Source organism: Argopecten irradians, chromosome 2 (genome assembly GCF_041381155.1).
Source record: "Argopecten irradians isolate NY chromosome 2, Ai_NY, whole genome shotgun sequence".
NCBI lineage: Eukaryota > Metazoa > Mollusca > Bivalvia > Pectinida > Pectinidae > Argopecten > Argopecten irradians.
Genome location: NC_091135.1, coordinates 2,809,881 through 2,831,859, shown reverse-complemented (window position 1 = coordinate 2,831,859; position 21,979 = coordinate 2,809,881). Strand labels below are relative to the sequence as shown.

Sequence of the window (21,979 nt, the reverse complement as noted above, 5' to 3'; positions counted from 1 at the left end):
GTGACCCCGAACGGGGCTCTCTTAGATCTTGTATACGAGCATAACGTAGAGTATCGTAGTGGAGCGGAATTACAAATCTAATTTTAATTAGATTTGGGTAAAGTTATCCGAAATTAATATATACGGTCAATGATTTCAATCTAGATAGTATCGAGTGCAGGTCTGATATAAAGAGTACTTTAACATGGAATAAAGCTGAATATTTCTTTTTTATAATATTTCTATTAATTATCGGAAGGAAGCAAAGATTTGCTTAATAACTATCGTACTCATTTTAAAGCTGTTCAAACTCTTCAATGAAGTACATTATGTATCATTTGAAATACACTATAACCTTCCGATATTACAACCAAATGTGATTAGAAAGCGATCGGAAATGGATGTCTGTTTTCTATTATTGTATTCTTTGTTCTCAATTATATTTAATGTACTATTGTTACATGAAATCTGACCGAAAACTCATACAATGATGCAGTTTTGAACCTGTACTGACAATAAACAAGCCTGGCTCGAATGTATGAACTTGTCAGATTTATTGATGAAATAGTGAAAGCTGAAAGTAAACAAAGTTTACATAAGTATGTTGATGATGGTTTGATTATTATTTACATTAAATGTAAACGGCAATGCAGCATAATAGACAACATTAACAGTACCAAAAATATGGGTACACTTATTGCTTGTCTCATTCATACACAGTTATACACTTTACACTTGCGAATATTTTTAATATAATTATGGTGACAGCATCCTTAATAAACTGGCTTGTTGCTTTACTTTACAATACTGGCAAATAAGCTTGAGTAACTTATACTAAATGGAAATGAAATATATCAATAATATCTAATGACTAGATCAGTAACATGTTGACGAGACAAATGAGTATTGAAAAAGTGCAGTTACAGAAACATACACCGTAAACACGTGGTTAAATTTACCGCTTCGATCTCACATCATAATATTGCAATTATCGGTTAATTATTTATTGTATGACTTTGGCTTTGAAACAATGCTATTCTATAATAAAGGTATTAACAAATATTATTATAAAGCTATAGACTTACACAGTATGGGCCACAATAAAGGCTAAAAGTGGCAAACAGCATATTGAGAACCGTATCAAAACAAAGTTGGGCGGAAATGGAGAAATACAAAGGGCGATAACTCTAAATCACATAAAAATTATAGGTAGCATACACCTATATAAATACAGGCCTAATAGGCAGAACACTCCTCGCCTGATATTATTATATCACTATAACTATTATAAAGCAAGATGTTATGTTTCTTAACTTGACAGTATATAAAATTGAACAAAATAACACTTGGCAGTCAAAATGGCACGAGCCACCTTAAGTCTTTTCCAGTTATTTAAGGCAAACACTTGTAATGAGATTGACTTGATCTCGAAGTATGACACATATAATAGGGAATGTATCAACACAAGTAAATGTTCGTAACTATAGGAATGTCACATTTCTCCTTATCATTATTCCATAGGAACTAGTCCAACAATTTCAGAGACAGGACGTAGAAAGTTTGATATCTTGTTGTCGCGACACACACGAAGCTCGACTTGACGTACTAATCCGTCCTCACTAGGAATAACGCGTGTCACAATTCCCATCGGCCAATCGTTTCTCGCCGTCTGTGAATCCTTCATTAGCACAACATCTCCAACCACCACATTGCACGATTTCTCTTGCCATTTTCTCCTTGGTTGTAAGGAAGCCAAATACTCTGTTCTCCAACGACACCAGAACCTCTCTGCAAGGACCTGAACATGGCGCCACTGTGAATGGTAAATGTCTTTGAGACTAAGATGTTGGAATGACTCTGTCCACGTTTGATCTTCAGTCTTCTGGGTAAGAAGAGTGGATGGCGATAAGATGAATGGTTGCTCCGGATCAGATGACACAGGTACCAAAGGACGAGCATTTATGATGGCAGTAACTTCAGCGAGGAAGGTACAGAGGACTTCATGGGTGAGGTCCTTTCCTTTATTTCCCAGCAACATGGCATCGAGAATCCTGCGTGACACACCAATCATTCTTTCCCATATTCCGCCAAAATGGGAGGCGTGAGGAGGGTTGAAAATCCATGTAGCGCCGTGAGTTGACAAGAAGTCCTTCATGTCCTTACTTTCGATTACAGTGACTCCAAGATCGGAGGTAGCACCAACGAAGTTTGTTCCTCGGTCGGACCGGAATTGTTTTACTTTCCCGCGGATAGCATACAGTCTTCTAACTGCATTTATGAAACAGGAAGAGCTCATCTCTTCTAGCACCTCTATATGAACTGCTCTCGTAAACATACAGGTAAATAAAGCTGCCCAGCGCTTGTTGGAAAGAACACCACCCCTAGTACGTCGAGTTGTTATCTCCCATGGACCAAAGACATCGACTCCCACAAAGGAAAATGGCGGTGTGGGCGTGACCCTGTCAATAGGCAAATCAGCCATCTTCTGAGTACAGGGGCGACTTCTGAGTCTTCTGCATATAACGCAACGATGTACGAGGAGGGATATCAACCTTTTACCACCAGTCACCCAAAATCCAGCTGCCCTGACTGCTCCTTCAGTGAAGTGTCTCCCTTGGTGAGACACAGATTCATGGTAATGTCTCGTAATGAGAGTAGCTATATGATGTGACCCTGGGATCAGAATCGGATGTTTGATATTTTCTTGCAGGCTGGACATATTTAGTCTACCGCCAACGCGCAGAAGTCCATCCTCGTCTAGAATAGGGCACAGTTTTAGTAGAGAGCTGTTTTTTGGTAGAGGTTTTCCTTGTCCAAGAACGTCAACCTCACGACTATGTGCTTGTTTCTGGACCTCTTTGATTATAAATAGCTCAGCAGCATGCAGCAGTCCTTGGGGCTTTTGGTATTCATCAGGTTTAACCTTTCTTTGTAGATTTTTGAAACGTTCCGCGGCAAGCATGACCCGAGATACAGCTCGAATAAGTTTCATCCAGTCAGAATGTTTGTGTATTAGATCTGTAACAGGGGTAGGCGAGATTTGAGTCTTCATAGCAACAACCTCTGGGCGAACATTTTCATCCTGCGAGGGTTCCACTAGCGAAAACGACTCTTCCTTTAACGTAGAGCGTAGACAAAGTTGAGGTGGTCCAGAGATCCACATACTATCTTTCAGCTGTGATGCAGGTACAAACCGTGTGCCCTCATCAGCAGGGTTACTCTCCGATGCGACATAAAACCACTGTTCTGGTTTCGAGAATCTGAGTATCCTACTTACTCGGTTGGCAACGTAGACATAAAACCGTCTTGTACGGTTATTCAAATATCCTAAGACGACTTTACTATCGGAGTAAAATGTCATTTGTTCTGGAGGTAGCGACAACTGTTCAGAAAGAATCTCGCCTACTTCGACAGCCAGCAGAGCACCACACAGCTCTAGTCGCGGTATGGAGTGGCCATGTTTCGGGGCCACCTTAGACTTCCCCAGGAGGAATGTGGTGTAAGTCTCTCCGTTGTTATTTAGGGTAAGATACGCCACTGCTGCTATAGCGCGTTCCGAAGCGTCAGCAAATATATGCACCTCGTTGGTCAAGTCACCTTTTGAGATGGGAGTTCTTCGCGGAATTGAGAAGCTATCAAGATGTAATAGAGATTTCTCCCAAGTTTCCCACTTGACGCGTTGTGTTTCAGATAGGGGCTCGTCCCAGTCAACCGTTCCCTCGACCATATCGCGAAGCAGGACCCTTCCTTGGATGATCACCGGAGCCAAAAAACCTAAAGGATCGTAGAGGGAATTGATGGTGGAGAGCACCCCACGACGAGTGTATGGCTTCGGAGTGTCGGACACCTTGAAGGAAAACGCATCAGTAGGAAGTCTCCAACACAGGCCTAAACTACGCTGAGACGGTATGTCGTCATCGCCAAGATTAAGATCTTTTAAATCCTGCGCAAGGTCTTCGGATGGGAAGTTGTCGAGAACCTCCTGGGAGTTGGAGCAGATCTTGTGTAACCGAATATGACCTGTGGCTAAAGCTGCTTGAGTACGTGTGAGAAGGCTAACCGCTTCTTCCGGAGTCGACACAGAAATCAAGCCATCGTCTACGTAGAAGTTGTTTTGTACAAAGTCATTAACATCACTTCCATAATCAGTCTCGGCATCCTTAGCCGTTTTCCTGAGTCCATAGCTAGCCACAGCGGGGGACGGACCGTTACCAAACACGTGTTTGGTCATCCTGTATTCTGTCAAGGGTTGCGAGGGGTCATTATCTTTGTACCAGTAGAAACGGAGAAAATCCCTATGATCTGGTCTTACTGAGAAGCAGTAAAACATTTGCTGTACATCAGCAGTTACTGCTATCTCCTCCTTCCTGAAGCGAAGTAACACGCCAAGCAAGTTATTTGTAAGATCAGGGCCTTTCAAAAGGACTTGGTTAAGGGATATACCAGAATATTTCGCTGATGAATCAAAAACTCCCCTGATTTTGCCGGGTTTCTTTGGGTGGTACACGCCAAATAAAGGAAGATACCATCTTTCTTTGTTCTCATCTATCGGTGGAGCTATTTCTGCGTGACCCTTGTCGATGATACCCTTCATGAAATTTACCATATGTTCCCGCTTGGTATGATTTTTCTGCAGGTTAGCATCCAGCATACGTGCCCGTTTAAGAGCGAGGGGTTGGTTGTTTGGAAGACGAGGACGATTTTCGCGAAAGGGTAATGGTGCTGACCAAGACCCATCTGTGGTTCTGACAAATTCTCTGTCCATCAGCTCCATGAATGAGCGATCTTCGAGTGACAATCCTGGTTTGTCATCATGCTTCGTGCAAAGGAATATGTTGTTGCGCAGGTCAGGTGAATCTTTAACCTGAAACCTATTAGCACACTCTTCAAATAGAGTCACTCTTCCGTCTGGAAGAACCTTTGTTTTCATTACGCTGACAACATCTGGCTTGTGTGTTTTCCCAAGGCAGGTCTCACCTACTACGACCCATCCTAACTTCAATCTCTGAGCAAAAGGATCACCACTGGACCCTGTCCGCTGTTCAGTCACATGAAAGGCTTCTGGTAAGTCTCTTCCTATGAGGAGTTGGATATCTATTTCTGGTTCCACGGGGGGCAAGTTTATGTCCGACATGTGGGGATACCAGGTAGCCACTTGTGGTGGAGGAATTTCTTCCCTGTTACTAGGAATCTGATTACACTCGATAATAGTAGGTAGGTTCATGGTATATGTCCCATCCATAGATATCACGGCCAAACCATTGAGTCGACGGCCATGTGTAGTTTGCTTTCCTGAGCATGATACTACTGTGTAAGGTACGGAGCCGCTTGCGGGAATACCCCAATAGTCAAAGATTTCAGAGCGTCCGAGGCTTTTATTGCTTTGATCGTCCAGGATCACGTATACAGTACGAAACTTATCTGGTTCTTCCGCAGGATGTAGCTTGACAAGAAGTGTTTTGGCGCAGGAGCGTCCACTGAATCCCTTTCCACATATTCTTGTACACTGACTTGACACAGACGTTGACTGATCATGTCTCTCTGTATTTTCTGATTGAGGGAGCTGGACTGGTCTGGGAGTTCTCTCCTCGCCGTGACTTGACTTAACCCTTTGCTGTTTATCAGAGTTCTTATGGTAGTTGTCAGAAGTTGGATGGAGAGCTGTGGGATGTTTGTCACTACGACATATATCACAACATATCACTTCGTGACAGTTTTTGTAGAGATGCGAGTTCGACTTACAACATTTGAAGCAGATGTGATGCTCCGCGAGCAACTTCTTGCGTTCCGACAAAGACTTTTCTCTGAATTTTCTGCATTGGTTAAGTGTGTGATTTGAGTCATGGATAATACATTTTCCTTCATTGAAGACCACGTCTTTTTGCTGAGTATCACCCTTTACATCGGTTTTCTTCACCCGAATATCTGTGCGACGCTGATTATCAAAACGACGTGTGCTGGCAGCAGATGAGCTATCATGACTGAATATCATTAGACCTGGGTCATTTAGCACCGATGTCATCTCTTTCATAAAGCTTGCGAAAAATCCAAATGGAGGATAGACATTGCCATGTGATTTTTTATATGAAGCTGCTCTATCTGTCCACTTAAATTGCAATCTGGGTGGCAGCTTCGACACCACCTGGTTGATGCCAAGGGACGAGTCGTAGTATGACAGGATTCCTGTAAAATTGCTGTTTTGCTTCACAGTGTAAATTTCTGTTATGATGTCCAATAGATCATATAATTTTTCAGGGTCCTTGGCGGTGACTCTAGGAAACTTGTCCAGCTTTTTCTTTAGCGAGGATTCAATTACCTCAGGGCAGCCATATTGCTCATCTAATCTTCTCCATAGTTCTTGACGACCATGGTTCGGGTTACCAGCTATTGATGCCCGTATGCTTTTTGCATGACGTGAAGATTTAGGCCCCAACCATTTGACCAGTAAGTCAAGCTCTTCTGATGGATTTGCATCCACCTCTTTCATAATGGCTTGGAAGCTAGCCTTCCAACATATGTAATTCTCTGGAAGGTCATCAAATTGTGAAAGTCTAGACATTGTCATTTCTTTCTTCATCAGAAACTTTGTGAAATCTAGGCACTGAGTTTGAGCATTGACAGCCGCTGTAGGGTGAAATGAAGGGGCTACAGGATTCCAAAAGGTTTGTTCTCGCTGATCATTTACTTTAGGTGGGATTTCAGTCTTATCATTCGGACTAGCACTTAACTGGTTTCCATTTAGAGAGTTCTGGACTTTGACGTATTGCCGAGTCCTTTCATTTACTACTTCCTGGTCCACACTTGACCTTTCGCTTTCAGAAAGGCTATCCTCTTCTAAAACCTTTAGTTCTGTAGCGGCTAAAACTGCTTCTTTCTTAACTGTGAGAACGTCTAAGTCCACTTGTAATTCTAACTTTTTCCTGGTAGCAGCTGCTTGAGTTCTTTGTTCCTCTTCCTCTAGCCTGGCTTTCTCTTTCCTTAGCTCAGCCTCCTTTAACTCAAATTCTAACTGAGCCTTAGTAGCCGCCACTTTAAGACGCTGTTTGAGGACTGATGAAGATGACGAAGCATAGTCACTGCTTTCCTTAGAACTTCTATTACTGCGAGACAATTTATCCTTTCGTTCTGATCGTGTCCTTGATCTATTGCTCATTGCTTTGTGTTTTGTTTCAATGTTAGTGATTCCCACATTCACGCTGATTTGAGAAAGAGCCTGCTGTACTCTTGATTCTAGGTGTGAACGATGTGATAGGTGATTAGACTTTTCCTCTAGGCTGCTCTGTGACCTTTCTCTGGTGAGGAACTGTAAGAACTTTTCTGATAATTCCGTGTAATTTTGTAATAATTCACGAATGCGTGCCTTTACCTCATGTACACGAGATAACTCTGAGGCTGGAATGTCGACCGTAATAAGATCATCGATATCTGTGGTGAGTCTTAAAAACTTTGAGGAGAATGTTGCCACAGTTTCCTTAAACTGTTCCTCTGCTTTTGGAGATAGTTTCCTAAGCCGCTTCTCATCTCCTTCAAAATCTTGATTAGTTGATGAACCATCTAATGGTTGATCCTCAGTAGTGATCTGTTTGGTTTCAGGACAGCTTGAATCCTTATTTGCCTCCATGATTGGTGGTGATTGACTGTCTTTCACTGTACTGACAATAAACAAGCCTGGCTCGAATGTATGAACTTGTCAGATTTATTGATGAAATAGTGAAAGCTGAAAGTAAACAAAGTTTACATAAGTATGTTGATGATGGTTTGATTATTATTTACATTAAATGTAAACGGCAATGCAGCATAATAGACAACATTAACAGTACCAAAAATATGGGTACACTTATTGCTTGTCTCATTCATACACAGTTATACACTTTACACTTGCGAATATTTTTAATATAATTATGGTGACAGCATCCTTAATAAACTGGCTTGTTGCTTTACTTTACAATACTGGCAGAATAAGCTTGAGTAACTTATACTAAATGGACATGAAATATATCAATAATATCTAATGACTAGATCAGTAACATGTTGACGAGACAAATGAGTATTGAAAAAGTGCAGTTACAGAAACATACACCGTAAACACGTGGTTAAATTTACCGCTTCGATCTCACATCATAATATTGCAATTATCGGTTAATTATTTATTCTATGACTTTGGCTTTGAAACAATGCTATTCTATAATAAAGGTATTAACAAATATTATTATAAAGCTATAGACTTACACAGTATGGGCCACAATAAAGGCTAAAAGTGGCAAACAGCATATTGAGAACCGTATCAAAACAAAGTTGGGCGGAAATGGAGAAATACAAAGGGCGATAACTCTAAATCACATAAAAATTATAGGTAGCATACACCTATATAAATACAGGCCTAATAGGCAGAACAAATAGTATGTCAATACTTTTTGTTGTATCCACATTTCGTCTGATATGGTCGCAACCTTAAAAATACCGATTAAAGAATAACGAATAAATTATACCTATATATGCATGTTGTGTCTCTGATAACAACTATACGTATGATTCCCATGGAAAAAAATGTGTTATACAAGAAATGTACTTTTTTGTCATGACTGCTGTACTAATCAATTGATAATAAGACGGCCATATTGGAATTACCGGAAGTAGGTATATTTTGCAATGGCTCCCGCTTTTAATATTATTTTGGTAGTCTTGGCTACTAACATGCCAAGTTTCATGTTTTTATTGAGATGTTCATTTTTGTATATTATTAAGTTATTTCATTACTTTGCTGTTATGTATTACCTATGAAAATGGCGGCCATTTTGAAAAAAAAACGGAAGTAGGCAATGGTTCCCGATTTCAATCTTATTTTGTTAGTCTAAGTCATGCCAAATTTCATGAAGTTTAATGATTGCATCAAATAATGTCCGGTTTTTTTCTATGCTGTTCTACTCTCTGGTCCAGCAAATTTGTTACCATTGAGTAGATAGAGTTGATCTTGAAGAGGAATAGAAGTGGATTGTTATTGATACCTTAAACATCATGTGCAATTTTCCACCTTTTATTAGAAGATATAGTTGTATCAGGTAGGGGCTTTTATTTTGCTTTTTTTGTGTGTATGTTGTTCGTTGTTGTTGTGGAGATACCAGTAGGTTTATTAATGAAGTTAATTAAATTTTGTCATTAGTATACAAAGATGGTAGTGTGGTTGTAGATTGGCCATATTGATATTTATCACATAATCCGCCAGGTATTCAGTGATTTCGCCCATGTAATATTTTTGCGTCTGTCACTAGTGAAAAATGACCTTGAGTGATTTTCATAGGCTTGAAATTCATTGTGACATCACGATGAAACTCGTCTCGAAATTTTAATTTTTGCTAGCCAAGGCTCGCAAAATCAAAAACTTCATAGACTCGTTTCATAAAATCCCATATGAAATGAACACTCATATAAGATCCTATTTTTTAAATCATGGGTAATTACTATATCCAGTAGGTTTTTATAACTTCATCAAATCCACGAATTGTAAATGATCGTGGTAAAGATCATTAACTAATCGTCATCGTATGCATATATTGGTATATCAAAATAATGGAATGTACCTGTTTAAGAATATTTTAGATATGATCTAATTAGATATTTATATAATTCATGACAATATCATCCAATCTTTTTAAAAAATATGCCTAGGATCAAGGTAGCTAATTAGCCATATAATTTACCGGAACATTTCTGCAGTGCACTCTAATCATACGCAATTTTACATGCTTTTATCCAACGTGTGTGGATCTCTATTCATACGACTAACAAACTTAAAAAAATTGCTTTATGTTATAAGACACGATATAGGGCGGTTATACCAGAAAAAAATATCCGTCCATTCAAACAATTCTACGTTATTTTTGCACCGCAGCTATGTAGAATCTGGATAACGTCACTTGTCCTAATCCGGATCCCCTGAGATTAGTGAGAAAATAAAGAAAAGAAATCTAAGATTGAACAGTCTTTTATTGGTATACTACTTTGATACAGTAACATTGTCCAAATAACATCAGTACCACGCTTTTGGAGGCCATGTATGATTTCAGTATATATTCAGCAATCAAATCAGATATTGATTAAACTTGCTGGCTCGACCTCGTCCTCGTTACGTCTATTTTAGCAAGGATAGCTAAGAGCAATAGGCTTCAGGGATGATATGGCGTTGTTCTGAAAGTGACCCTCAGACGACGTTCCGTTGAAAGCTCCCCTGGTGAAGAGGTACTGGGGTCCTTGATAATTGACGTCACGGTAGGCTACCCAGCTACAAGAAAAAGAGGGACATAATCAAATAATTAGTATCATTACACAAACACAAACCCATGCTATAAAAATGGATTTGTTCTTCAACATTCTAAGCGAAAAGAATATTATTGCATAGTAAAGAGTCGATAAAGTAAACCAATTCGGGTGTGGGTTTACAACGATCACAAAACGGCGATGACGTGAACTCTGAAACGGAAAACTATGGATTCCAACAGGTATTCAAATAAAGTGATTTGTTTTTAGAGCGCATTTAAATAAACATATATTGTATCTGAATCGATATTTTGTGTATACACTTACGCTCCGCTCTCGACCTTCACCGAAGAGATGTTATCATGAAAGTTAATTCCGGCGAGGTTTGCGACAGCTGTCTTAAATGTTTTCTTTTGTCCAGTAAATGATGGCTCAGTGTAGACAATCATCTCTGGCTTTTCTGTGAAATCCTACAAGGTAAATTTCAAAACTATTTAAGACAAAAAACAGAAGTACATTCTTTATAGACGCGAACAAATTGAGTTGTGGCACATTGATATCTTATCCAATAATTCAGTTTAGCCAATGACTGTGCCGCTTTTAAAATCCCCTGTGAAAACGTTTTGTGTTTATGACGTCATAATACGTGACGTACAATTCTTTCGGTCTATGAAAAAGTAATCTCAAAGATCTAACCAATAGAAGTCGGTGTAACATATGAAATTAGATTATATTTCCAGATTATTGTTAACTGCCTGATTTATAATAGATGACAAAGATTACTATTTTGTAAGATTAAGAACAAAAATCACTTGGATTTCGAACGCAAAAACAATATATCATTGCTTACAATATTAGCATGTGAATAAACCAATTCTAAGTAACTTTGACAACAAGTTTCGTAAAAGATCAAATTTCTTTTCAAACATGGTGAAAATAGGACGTGTTTAGGAGATCAAGTTATAATTTCTCAATGTCAATCAATTAATCAGTCATTGTTTTCTGACGCTGGTTATTACATTACGTAATTGTGGTCTTACCAGCAAAACGTTTTACAGTATCAGATAGTGGTGACGTAATAAGCCGTCTTTGTTTTCTAGCATAATCAAAATATCCTTTTCTTTTTCATAAAGATCCTAAATAATAATTCTCATTGTTCATATACATATATTTTTTTCTTTGTTTTCACACTTAATCTGGCTTTCTGATTCGCTGACCGAGTTGACAAATCCGAGTATGGCGCAAAGTCCGACGTTATCGTGACGTCATAATAGAAATATTTACGTTGCGTATTGATTTGAAAAAACAAATCCCTCGGAAAGTTTATGGAATCGTGTCCGTAAATGTATTTGATTTATCATGTATATAGTCTGGAAAATTAATTATAACTATTGATTTCACAATATTTAAATTTCCTGAATGAAATGGGTATGAAACAGATTTTGTTTGCTACGCGTATTCACACAGTTTGCAATCGAAATTTCTTTTATACAACCATGAAATTTAAAAAGTATGATATCAATGCTTAAGAAAACCCTCACAATTTTATAACCATTGACACCACGTACAGATATGCCTTACTTACCACTTCGATTGGTTTGAGAGATACCGTACAAAACTCGGGTAGATTTACAGTTTGTCCCTCCCAAACCACATAGATATTTCCACCAAGGTTACACTCCTGGTAAAGCACCCATCTGTAAAATATTGAAAATTATACGAATGAATTAAAGAAAAACACACCGAATATCAACCAACACAGTGCAACACACTTTAACAACAAAGAAAATTATCCCTGTCAATTAAATGAAGCTCAGTGTTCAGAAGCAGTGATGAACGCCGTAGATGACATATTTTTGTTTCGATTTTTAATACAATGGTTTAGAGTTTTATCATACATTGGTATTTCTACATATGTATCAATGAAATATAAAGCCATAATAAGTCAACATGTTATATGCCATAATAACAATTCTAGAACGACAGGCAACAAGTTATAATTATGGTATTAATATGTGATTCTATTACTTTGAGTGATACAATACTTACACCCCGCGCGTAACCATGACAGAAGGAACTTTTCTGAACCCACGGACGGCCAAATCATACATAGGTCCGACAACCTCCATCAGGGCACCTTTACAATCAGGTTTGTCGTAGATGGTTATCTGGGAATAGATAATAATTTCAATAATGTATTGAAAAACATTATTTTGTTTTTTTATAGTATTTATATCGAAAGCATCGCAGTAGATTACATTACTCTGAAAAAATGACATCAAAGTTGAAACCTTTTAGATGCATTTCATATAGCTTATGGTCACCAATGGACACGGAAATAGGTATTACAATGTGATATTTCAATTAAAAGCGGAAGAAAGGCATGTATATTAAATAATATATTATATATTGTCAAAACGAATAATCGCCAGTGTTAATATTAAAAATCATGTTAAAATCAGGATTATCTAAAACATATATTTTTTCATGATCATTATTATTATGATTGAAGCAGTTCCATTGGTAAGAAAGTTAGAGAGATCACCCAGTAAGAGAGTACCCAGCTTTTGTTGATGACAATAGTATATCTAGTTGACGCAATGTCGTTACAGAGTAATTGGAAAAAATATTTTGAATGATTTAAGTAATTACTTAAGTGACGGAGTTCAACTTATTCCACTACGCGCTACGCTTGTTTCTGATAATTGTTTTATATAATCGCTACTGTCTGCATTATTAATATAAACTTTAAATACCCATATTATACCTGAACCAACTTAATTAATCATATCATGCTAAGACAGCTATACAGTCTTTTAAGGTCTCAAAAGGTAATACATATACGAACGAAAGTGTTTGAAAATGAATTTCAAAATTAATCGAAACGGTAAATATATGTTTTAGTAAGTGGCGAATGAAAACATTAGTCTTTAAAAAGGAAAGAAACGTTTGGTACTTACTAAAGGTGTGTTAAGTGGTGATGGAGCAGGCATTTTCGAAATCAGGTATGATCAGATAGCAAACAAAGGATTTTGGTATCTTCAGCTCTCTTACGGCTACCACCAACAACGTGTGCTTTCTCAGATGCAGTGTGGTGTCCGTCTGGTAGTGGCCCTTTATATACCTTGTTTGCCTCCGGGTATATCCGGGACGTTGTGAATAAGGAAACACAAGTGGGCGGACAATGATTGCTCGACAAAGATGAACATTCCTTTTTGGAATCGAGTGGGTGTTTAAAAAGAACTTCAAACGATGACACAGACCTGAATATAGTACATGTATGCAACAATATTTATGTAACATTCATATGTCTGAACAGTTTATACACCTAGCACACACAGAAATTTAGGAGATTTACTTTCTTACTTTCTAAATGGACTCATCATATAGCTTATGTATACCAGAAAGCAGTTTAATTGATACATATTTTAAAAATATTATAGTTATATTTCATGCTAATTTCACTGTAACGATATATAAATATATATATATATATGTCGCTTAAACATTTGATATTTGAACATGGACATGTAACTTTATGATTTAACTCCCCAAAAGCATATGTCGGCCTATAAGAATATGCGTACCCGGCCTACTAAACCTTTCGGCTGGGTACGAATTAGTGCCTATGTGTCATAATGGAGCACTGCCTCATAAATTACTGGGGCACAATTTTCTGTACTTTTAAGTAGGTTTCAAATTATATATATACTAGTCTTTTTCAAGTACTTTTAGGGATTTTTTTTTTTACTTTAAACTTTGCTTATCGAATGTTAATACTGTTGCACACTTAAATACCACTTTTAATATTAGTAAAGTGCAATCTGATATAAAAAAAAAAATACACATCTAGTCTAAATTCTGACCTATTTCGTGAAAAATAAGAGAGATTCGCCAAAGTGCTCTTGTGACCTGGGTGATACTATTCTCGCCACTATCTTTTTATATGTCCATTATATGATTAATTAAGATCAACACTCAGTAGACAACCTTAATATTTCCCACTCGCATTTTACAATAAAAACTCGATTTCATGGATGTGATTATTGTGATGAAAAAAATAATATATTTTATTTCAATGTATATCAGAATACATATCTGAAACTAAAATATATTTGTTTCGATTTTTTCAGTGATAGGTTGGGGAGATACACCAATAATGATAATAGTCATTGAAGATGTGTTATATTAAATGTTTTAGATTTTTTGTAAATGGATTTGTTTGGAGATAACTAATATAGGTTTTGCCTGATGCCAAATCATTTTGCATCTTATTTGCAAAAAAAAAAGTTGAAATTGAAAATACATCTAAAGAATTAACAACGCAGTTTCAGTAACATTTTCCTATTTTGAATTTCAATTGTCATTCTTTTATGTCATCAGCGGCGTAGCTAGGTCTGTATAGGCCTGCATGCCTTGGGGTGCAGGGGGCTTTCGCGAAGCCCCGGTAGGGGGTATGGGGGGCGAAGCCCCCCAGAAGCTGACGGGAAATTGCTTCAATGTAGTAACCATTTTACTTCTTTGGTAACGTTTAACGTATATACCAATGGTTAAATGGAAGTCACAATATTTAGGTGATAACCATGCAAAACTATATACATTGTATACATACTAGACTCCCGTGACAAGTGCTCGAACAAAAAACACGGATTTGGGTGTAAATATTAAATTAGTAAGTAATGGAAGAATTTTGAGTTATTTTATCTGGTGAAAAACTTATGGAGACTATTTTAAACAAAATTATAATTAAGTTTACGTGTTAGTTTGTTTATGACAGCGAGTCAAAGACCACTGTCAAAATGGTGTAAATTGCGTAAGAAGGGACCAGTCCTCGACCACCTCAATAAAAAAAAATGTATTAATGACCTATTTTTCTACTTATTCTGTTCTATTTCTAACAATTACAACAACAAAAATTCTTTTCTAAATCAAAAATCTTGTTCACATTCGACAAAATAAAAGTCAACTATTTCGTGACACCAGAAATCACGGATTAACACGCGTTTTAACGGGGCGGGAAGTGAACCAAATTTGATCAATTCACTTTTTCGTTACTAAGGTCAAGAACATGTTGCAATTGATTTAATTAAGTTGTTTTGCTATCATTTTTAAGATAATTATATGTTTTTAGAATATTTCTTTTCATGCGATGTTGTTTATTTTGGTATTCGTAAGTGTTTCCCGATTCAAAAACCACAATTGCTTGAGGGATTTTGGTGAAGAAGTCTTCTTCTTTAGTTTAAGTCTAATATTGTCTTCGACAAAATTCAAACATATTTAACAACTTGTTAACCGGAAATATATAGACTATTCTAATAAATTTCCAGAATGGCCAATCTTCAAGTCTTCAAATGTGCACAAAGTTATGTTAGGCATTCAGTTGGGCATATCATATGTATTTATACATAATTTATATTCTGCAGCGTCACGTGTATTCAAATGTTGTGTTTTTTTCTGACTGTTCAAAAATGTAAGTCAGATTAATTTTTGCATCCTTGAGCATGCAAGCATGCATGGGCGCTACGCCACTGGTGATATTCAAACATATAATTGTGACAATATTAAAATACGTTTGATCACTATAAGCAGTTGTTCATCACAATAATTAGTTCTCAATAGAAGCAAAATCTGCCGTGTATCGTCTTCATAATATGATTCGATATAAGTGTCACTAAAATGAATATTTGGTTTTGATAAACACAGTGTGCCTAATGTTTTCCCATACTATTCAATGATTAAATATGAGATAACAGAAATGAAATGAGGATAGAGTAATTAATAAATACCATTTGATAAGAAGTTTTCCATTTTTGTTATTAAGGATGTATTCTTCTGAGGTTTCAGTCCCGTTGAAGTCTCGTTTCAGCATAGATCAAAGAAGTTATGAGATTTTCAAATGCAATTTATTAGTATCTGTAGCAAGTTGCCAGATGCAAATTTTGTAAAACAAATACATTTCTATTTTTAGGGAATTTTTTTATACGGGGATTTTAAGAAATGGCCCATTTGGTGGCCATTTTGAAATTGTGTCTTTTTTCGCTTCAAGTAGAGCCACAGTTTTACCATTTTTTACTGAAATTGCTTTTACTTAAATCATCACTGCGCCAGCATTTTTAGCTGTATTGAGCTAATTTTTGCTGCAAATTGTTACTAGGTTCGTAGAATTAAAATATTGAGCATTAATATGTGTATTGATACACTTTTGTGACTTTATTTTTACATTTAATGGTAATTTGGGCACTTTTATTTTTTACTCTTAAATACTGAAAAATAACAAAAATTCAAATGGAGCAAAAAAGTAAGCACACGGACCCCAAATTTTTCTTCCTGATTTAGAAAGAACATCCGTTTTCCTATTGATATGCAAAGTAATAACAAAAGTTTAATACCAGAACTTTTTCTATAAAGAGTTAAATTTGGCAAAAATGGCTGAAAATGGTGCATTATGTAGCTCAAAATTAAGGGGTAGGGGTAGCATATGTTGTTATTCTGAGAAACAAATATTAGTCTAATTGATAACATCTGGTATATTTTTAAAAAAAGACTAACAGAAAATGAATTCTACAAACATTCATACATATCAAACACCTCATTAGAAAATTATGGCTGTAATCTCTATCTTATATGGTCAAAACGGCAAAAATTCCCATAAAATCCAATATCTTGTCAAATAGGTATCTTTGAGTGACAAAAGCTCAAAAACGAGCACACGGACACAAGTTTTTTATTCCATTTTCTTCTATGGTATGAACTCCTTTACCAAAAAATCTTTATGAGATAAAAAGTTTAATACAAGAAAATTTTGACTTCTCAGAGGTGTACATCCTTAAAGGCATTGGGTGAATGTATCTGTGTATTCCTGTATACGTACAAGTATATTTAGTTCAGTCTGGAAAACGTCTCATCAACAGCCAGGGTCAGGTAAGGACGACGTGCCAGGTTTGTTGGTAGAGGAAATACGGAGTTACTGGAGAAAAAATCATCGTACCATCGTATCATTTCTAAAAAAAAATCCAAAACAAAACCAAACAAACAAACAACAAAAAATAACAATAACTAGATTTGATCGCGATCAAAACACTGGATTTCCATCCAGCAAATAATTATGTTATCGATCAGGCGATCGCTTTGATAATTTTTCTCTTCGCATAAAATCGAACTATCTGTAATTAGCAAACAAACGGTCGAAAGAACGAACAAACGTACACACCCGAAAAAAAGAACGAATATAATGATTACATACACAATGTACACATACATACATACACAATCAAACACACGATTATGTCTGCGCGGCGCATTTTCCTAAAACATTCAAGCACATAATGTTCAAACCTTTAATAGCAAAAATTCAATACACACGAACTAGAATAAGAATGCTCATCAAAGGATTCTATGTACGATTTAAAAAAAAATATCTCTTAAAAGATCAATTTGTTTATATGTCTTAGCGAGACAATTAATTCATTTTTTTATGTTACACCAAAATGTGCCGATGGTGTGAGGCCGGTGTATTCAGATCGAGTAGGGTTGCATAATGTCATGACGACACAATTATCATTTCTAAATGCAGGTAGCTTTAAATCGAAAAAAAATACCATGTTAAGAACGCTTTATAATCATTAAAATACATCGTAAAACTCATCTCAGCCATTCTAAATCGTTATTTTTTTCCCGTGGGAGACCCCCGGACCCCCTAACACCAAAATCTCGCGCCTTTGGGCGCTCGCAAATTCATCAAAATGCATCGTAAAACTCATCTAAGCCATTCTAAATCGTATTTTTTTCCGGGGGAGCCCCCGAACCCCCAAAATCTCGTGCTTTAGGGCGCTCGCAAATTCATCAAAACTCATTTAAGCTATTGTAAATCGTAATATTTTTCCCAGGTGAGGCCCCGGACCCCCCAAACACCAAAATCTCGCGCTTTCGGGTGCTCGCAAAATTTTCAAAATACATTGTAAAACTCATCTCAGCCGCCTAAATTACAATATTTTTTCCCGGGGGTCACCCTCAGACCCTAAAACACCAAAATCTCGCGCCATTACGTTTCATCTTCCAACGCCACTGTTGTTTGTCTATATGACTTAATAAAATATATCTCAAAGTATGCGCGTGCTGTACGCAGTGTGTGTCCTGTCATTTAGTACGAGCAGACAGATTAATAGGCTGTCTATTGAGAGGTAAACAAAATGCCAGCCACTTAGATTTGTTATAGTGGGATCATGGTCGACATACACGACATGTTGTCAAACATTCAAATTGAACACGGCGGCGGTACCGCATCACTTTCGCGATATCCACGTTGCATATATATATCATGTAGCTCACTACAGGCCTACATTTTGTACACGTGGCTGGCATTTTGTTTACCTCTTAACTCCACATGGATTTTTAAAAATAAAACCGGAAGCGAAGGTGATTTGTTGCCGTTTACTCAAATATATGTGTAGTCGGCGGCCATTACAAATGTGTGAAATAGAAGGGTCTCAGAAGTATTTCATTGTGCAGAGTTGTTTAATTTCACAAATGAGATATAACATGGGGGCAGCTGGGTATGGTCGATGTATTAGATATAGAGGTATCGCGAGCTGACTAAAATTAGGCAAAATATAGGCAGGTTTAGCGAACTAACACGCGCAGTGTTGCGTGTTAATAACCACATAAAATGGTTGTTAAAATATGGCGGATTCATTTCACATACATTACACAAAATGAGATTTCATTTAAAAATATATTTTTAATATCCTATCATAGGCAGTGATCCGTTCAATACACATGTATGTTTCACACGACAGGCAGCGATCCATTCAGTTGATTTTATTGCATCAGTCCCATAAAATTGTAATTTGAAAAAATTTCAAAATTTAAAAACTTTGTAAGTGATCAACTTAACAACAACTAGGTGCAGTGTCTAGACAGTGTATGCGTCGAAGTCTAGATGAATAGAACTTAAGGTAGTCCCTTCATCTTCGACTACTTGATATTTTACTGTATCGTTACAGCAGGCAAAAAATATGCCATTTAAATTGCATGCAGTGGTGTAGGAAGATGAAACGTAATGGGGGGCAAAGGTCCTCAATATTTTGTAACCCCCCACCCCGCCGCACATACAGGAGGAGATTAATTCAACTCCCAACCATATATGCTTTATGTACATTTTTCATTTATCATTAAATTTAATCCTTGTACACATTTATAGACAGTGGGGTCGCTAAAAGGAAATTAACGAATACGCAAATTGGCCAAATTAGCGTGTGAGCGCCGAAGGCGCGAGATTTTGGTGTTTTAGGGGTCTGAGGGTGACCCCCGGGGAAAAATATTGTAATTTAGAATGGCTGAGATGGTGTGGGTGTGTGTACATAATTTAGGGTATTATAGTTTAGGGGGTCTAGTCTTTAACCAATCAGTAGAGGACACTTGCTTCGACAGCGTCCTTAGTTAGTCTTGAGTTGATTAGTCACATGACCAAGACAGTCAATTATGATTGGGCAAATCTTATGTAGCAGGAATATTAGGTACTAGATAGCTGGGCTCCGGTCAATTTCATAATTCTTGGAACAGAGTCATTTGCTTGTTATTGTCTCAGATACTCCTAAAGTTTATGTTGTTTTGTTAATTACATACCTTTAATTATAATTTATTGTAATATGCTTTCTGAAGATACTTATCAAAATATGTTAATATGTTTTGGAGTTACTCAACAAATTACAAACAACTGGTAGCAAACAACAATTTTTACCCCCAATTCAGATAATTGATAGATCAATTAAAATAATTTTCTGAAATGAATAGGTACGCAGAGGATTTAAACTTGATACCGGTTGAGGTTGTACCCCTGGTAAATAAGGTTGTCCCTGAAATAAAAATCATACCTATATATAAGATCTATCAATTAAACCAGAGGATTTAACTTGATACCGGCTGAGGTGCTACCCTGGTAAATAAAATTGTCCCTGGTAGAAAAAATTCTTAACCTGGTACCTGATACCGGTGGGGACGCCCACGGTAAACAAGGTCCCCGGTAGGAAAATTGACTTCAAACCAGATGGATCCGCCCCTGGTAAATAAGGTCACCCCTAAATGGATGGTAGAAGTCTAACTGCAATATTTCTAAAGTATAACCTGATACCAGATGGGTCACCCCTGGTGAAATTAAGGGTAGAAGTCTTCCTATATAACAAGTATATCTGTAGTCATACGAGTAACTCCCAAGAAGCCAGATGTTAGGTTATTTAGTCATAGTTTAGATTGTAGGGTTTATTTGTAAATTTCATATTAGGATTTAATTGCTTTTGAATTAGATAGATGTATCAGTAATCAAACAATTGGAATATAATCTTGCCTCATTGTATTGTGTGTAAAGTGAAATAGAGTCACCGCTTTTGTATAAACAAGTTCTGTATATTTTACAGAATATTTAGTGATAAACACGTAACACTGTGCGCCTCAGTGGCGGCCTAATCTAACAGTATCATAAGAACGATTATATATCAATATTTTCAAAACGTGAAAACACATCATTCTTCAAAATTTTTGTCCTTTGTCCTTATGCAGTCTTGTAAATCCCTTAAGTTTCATGGCCAAAAGGACGCACTTCGAGTTGTCTTCGTGACCGGGCGCGATCGTGTATTTAACTTTGATAACAGTATTTTGATGACAATATTTCTGCCATTTTTTATGATATGACCTTGAAACTCAAAACTGTTTTAGACATCGTTCCATAGTATATACCTACATGAATGTGCGACAATTGGCCATTAAACACCAAATTGTAAATTCGCTGAGATCCCGTGAAAATCATCCAAATGTATGTACCATATTAGTTCTTGTCTTTACGCTTTATGCATGTTAAGATGAGAGCTTTTGTGAAAAATGACAGACAAAACTTGTCGATTTAGCTACCTACTGGGTCTAGACAGTGCCCATAATTGTGGTTTAGTTGATGTTGTCTGTTAAAGGTTTCTAAGTTTTAAAAGATTCTTTAAATTGCACTTTAATGGAAATGATGCAATAAAATCAACTGAATGGATCACTACCTGTCGTGTCTCTGGACTTTCAAACTTCAAACTTTATTATTAGCAAATTAAAAAAAAAACTGTGTACAGAAACATATTTACAACATTCAATAAATGCAACATAGATAGAGGACAAATTACAATGTATATAACTTTTTGTGAAACATATATGTGCATTGAACGGATCACTGCCTAAGATAGGGTAATAAGATATACTGTATCTATAAATGAAACCTCAACATTTTGAGTGATTTATGTGAAATGAAGCCGCCACTTTTGTATAAACAAGTTCTGTATATATTTTATATGTGGTTATTAACACGTAACACTGCGCGTCTCAATAACGACCAGATCTAACATCATTCAAACAACGATGTACATGTATATGTCTATATTATGATTTTTCTTTTGTCCTTATGCAATTCTATACCTTTGGTTTCAGTAACTAGTAAGTAAGTTAAATGATGGTGAGAAAGACTTAACTCGAGATGATCTTGGCGAACGGTTGCAATCGTATTTAACTTTGATAACCAAATTGCCAATTTTTATGAGTTAATATCTCGGCCAATTTGTATGATATGACATTGAAACAAAAACTGTTCTAAACATCGTTCCATAGTATATACCTACATGTATGTGCAAAAAATGACCATTATACACCAAATTGTAAATGCGCCGAGATCCCATGAAAATCATGAAGCTTTATAGGCACTCGTTACAACACATCATTT

At 36.7% G+C, this 21,979-nt stretch overlaps 2 protein-coding genes across 2 annotated transcripts; both read right to left on the bottom strand.

Annotated features, from left to right (window-relative positions):
• Window positions 1-1,489: 1,489 nt before the first annotated feature.
• LOC138313500 (uncharacterized) lies at window positions 1,490-7,600 on the bottom strand. The gene has a single exon (XM_069253909.1). The coding sequence runs from the start codon at window positions 7,598-7,600 to the stop codon at window positions 1,490-1,492; it is 6,111 nt and encodes a 2,036-aa protein (XP_069110010.1).
• Window positions 7,601-9,945: 2,345 nt separating this feature from the next.
• Window positions 9,946-13,349, bottom strand: LOC138314137 (beta-crystallin B2-like). Its single transcript, XM_069254313.1, has 5 exons — window positions 13,194-13,349; window positions 12,283-12,401; window positions 11,819-11,930; window positions 10,561-10,703; window positions 9,946-10,258 (listed from the first exon to the last, which is right to left on the bottom strand). Exons 1-5 carry the CDS (start codon window positions 13,224-13,226, stop codon window positions 10,114-10,116), a joined length of 552 nt encoding a protein of 183 aa, XP_069110414.1. The 5' UTR covers window positions 13,227-13,349; the 3' UTR covers window positions 9,946-10,113.
• Window positions 13,350-21,979: the final 8,630 nt, after the last annotated feature.